At 31.2% G+C, this 3,456-nt stretch overlaps 1 protein-coding gene across 1 annotated transcript; it reads left to right on the top strand.

Annotated features, from left to right (window-relative positions):
• The first annotated feature begins 354 nt into the window (after positions 1–354).
• LOC142641202 (transcription factor MYB102-like) lies at positions 355–1,927 on the top strand. Its single transcript, XM_075815606.1, has 3 exons — positions 355–607; positions 710–839; positions 1,048–1,927. Exons 1-3 carry the CDS (start codon positions 475–477, stop codon positions 1,817–1,819), a joined length of 1,035 nt encoding a protein of 344 aa, XP_075671721.1. The 5' UTR covers positions 355–474; the 3' UTR covers positions 1,820–1,927.
• Positions 1,928–3,456: the final 1,529 nt, after the last annotated feature.

Here is a 3,456-nt window from a genome sequence, read left to right as displayed (position 1 = left end):
TAGCTTTCTTTTGCATCTTCACGCAATAATCGCTCCATTATCAGGATACGTGTCAACTTATATTCATGCATGATGGATAACAATCTAACATACATAAAATACATGCATGGCAATCATACTGTCTGTTTATTGTGAACAATGAGACACATGATAAACTATATGTGCCATTGAATTAAATAATATGTGCCCAAAGTCTTATACATGACATCTACGTACATACATGTATTATACTACATAACGAGAAAGACGCGTGGCATAAGGGCGGCACCAAATCCTTTTGACTTCCATGTATAGCTCAAACTTCTCCCTCTACTATATATATGGAGATCATCCACAGCCACTAGGATCAACCACAAGTGCACTTTTTGTTTCAGAAGCCACTTTCAATCTTTGATAAGTTATAACCTTAATTTGTTCACTACTATCTTAGAAACTCTTTTACATCCTTACTACCTGTATTACATAACAGCACCAATGGGAAGAGCACCTTGTTGTGACAAAGCTGGACTCAAGAAAGGTCCATGGACTCCAGAGGAAGATCATAATCTCATCAACTATATTCAGCTCCATGGACCAGGCAATTGGAGAACCCTTCCAAAGAATGCTGGTATGTTAAACTTTTTTCATCACTTTCTTGTTTTTAGGCTTCAATGTTTTGATGGTTTATCATATGAATTTTTTTTTTGGTTCTAATGCTTTACTTGTACAGGGCTGCAAAGATGTGGAAAGAGTTGCCGTCTTCGTTGGACTAACTATCTGAGGCCTGATATAAAGAGAGGAAGATTTTCATTCGAGGAAGAAGAGACAATCATCCAACTACACACTATCTTAGGAAACAAGTATGATTATTACTCTCCACTAAGTTTTATTTGATTTTTTTTTTTCAGATAACCCTAATATTGCATCTTTATGCTTATAGGAGAATTTTTTATTAATAAGAAGCATAACAATTGCTCATGTTATATATATATATATATTCTTTTCTCCTTCATCTTCATTAGATTGGTTTATTTGTACCTTCTAATAATTTCTTCTTTTAAAACTCAGATGGTCAGCCATAGCAGCTCGCTTGCCTGGTAGAACTGACAATGAAATCAAGAATTACTGGAACACCCACATTAGAAAAAGGCTGCTAAGAATGGGAATTGATCCTGTGACTCATGCTCCTCGCCTAGATCTTCTTGACCTGTCCTCCATCCTCAGCTCAACTTTGTGTAACCAGTCAATTCTTAATATGTCAAACTTGTTAGGTACACAAGCCCTCATGAATCCAGAACTGTTAAGGCTGGCCACAACTATCTTATCGCTAAAACAAGAAAGTCAAGTACCCTTCCCACAAAATCTCCAAGAAAACCAACTTTGCAATTTCTTATTGCAAAACCAAGTACAGCCATTACAACCCAATCAATATCAAGCCCCAATACAAGAAGGATTTTCATCCGAGTCAAACCAACTCATGCAAGCCAATGTGGAAGGGTTTTTGTCAAAGGTAGCTACTTTTGGTAATTCCCAAGAAAATTCAATAGCTTCAAACCTAAATGAAGATTTTGTTTGCCAGCCAAACTATACGTATTGTAGCTCTAATCCTATAGCTCCCGATTTAGCAGAAAATCCAAATTTTCAATCACTAAATAATAGCTATCAGAACTTCTCCTTTGATTCTGCTGTGTCAACACCAAAATCTAGCCCTACTCCTTTAAATTCATCATCCACATTCATTAATAGCAGCACTGAAGATGACAGAGACAGCCACTGCAGCAACTTGCTGAAGTTTGAAATTCCAGAGAGTTTGGACATTGATGAATTTATGTTAATATAGCTAAAATATGAGAGATGTATTGTATTTTTTGTTTTTTGTTTTTTGTTTTTTTTGGTTGGGTTTCATTTGTATTTGATGTCTATAATGAAATTTGTTTGTTTGTTTTTTTTTTTTTATCTATTCCTTTCTCTACCTAAACAAAAGCAGCCTCCTTTCCCAAGCCAAATTTTTTTTGACAAAATTGTAAATTTTTATTTTCGTCATCAATATTTTCATTAATTACAAGAAAAAGCAGGGATTTATTATAATTATATAACTTAATTTTTTTAAAACAATTTAGTCATGTAGAAGGCTATTTAAGATAATATAAATGGAACTAATTAATGAGCATTTACATGAACTGCTTGTCAATGAAATGAAATAATGGCGGTCATATATAAAATAGAGTGAAAACGCAAATATAAAACTTCAATAATTGTGATATAGCCACATTGAGAAACATATTGTTTTTCAAGATTCGAACAAAAATAGTCCAAATTGCTTCAAAGCATCCATATTTTGGTATATTAATTGAATAGCCCAAGCAATATACAAATATCCAAAATTATATGTTGAAATTTGTAATTTTTTCAAGATAGTAATACTTTTGCATGTATTATGTGTCTAGCATTGACACTGAAGGACAGATCCTAGAAATTGCTACCTGATAGTGAGTCTAAAGACTCAAAACTTTAACTCTGGTTTTTTATTTTCAAGCCATTTTCAGGAGCAATATCTTAGAAATAGCCAAGAACATCATTTTGATGTTCCTACAATTTTTCTTTTAAGTGATTTTTGAATTACAGATTATTATTATTATTATTATTATTATTATTATTATTATTATTAAGAGGATTTAGAAAGTTAGTTATTGGTGTTTTTCCTGTAAAAAATACGTCTAAATTAATTAATCAACAATTTAAAAATAGGGTTAAAATAGTAAATTGGCAAAAGAAAGTTAGTTATTGCTTTTTTTTATTATCAAAAATACATCTACCTAAAACTTAAAAATGGGGTTAAAATAGTAAATTGACAAAAATAATAAATTCCTACATCTACGTTGAAATGCCTTCATGCTTCTAATAAACTCCTACTTTTACGTAAATTTAAATTCCTACATCTACTCACTAACTCCCTACAAAATAGGATCACTCTTTCGTTAGTTTTAAAACTCCTCCAATCTACAAAACTCACCCCATGTATTCATCACACCCTTAGATTTTTTTTTTTTTTTTTGTGATTGGAAAAAGTAGAAATTCCAAATTATAATAAATGCAAATTATTAATCTTTACCCAAAAAATAGAAGAGCCTTTGAGCACGCGTGTGGGCGCGTGCTCAGAGGCTAGTTGTTATTATTATTATTATTATTATTATTATTATTATTAAGAGGATTCAGAAAGTTAATTATTATTTTTTTTTCCTATTAAAAATATCCCTAAATTAATTAACAAACACTTAAAAATTGGGTTAAAATAGTAAATTGACAAAAGAAAGTTAGTTTTTTACTGTAAAAAATACCCCTACCTGAAACTTAAAAATTTGGTTAAAATAGTAACTTGACAAAAATAATAAATTCTTACTTCTACATTAAAATGTCTTCTTGCTTCTACTAAACTCCTACTTTTACGTTGATTTAAATTCCTACTTCTACTCACTA

The sequence above is a fragment of the Castanea sativa genome, chromosome 6 (genome assembly GCF_040712315.1).
Source record: "Castanea sativa cultivar Marrone di Chiusa Pesio chromosome 6, ASM4071231v1".
Taxonomy (NCBI): domain Eukaryota; kingdom Viridiplantae; phylum Streptophyta; class Magnoliopsida; order Fagales; family Fagaceae; genus Castanea; species Castanea sativa.
The sequence above is the reverse complement of the archived record's forward strand: the minus strand, read 5'-3'. Positions and strand labels throughout refer to the sequence as shown.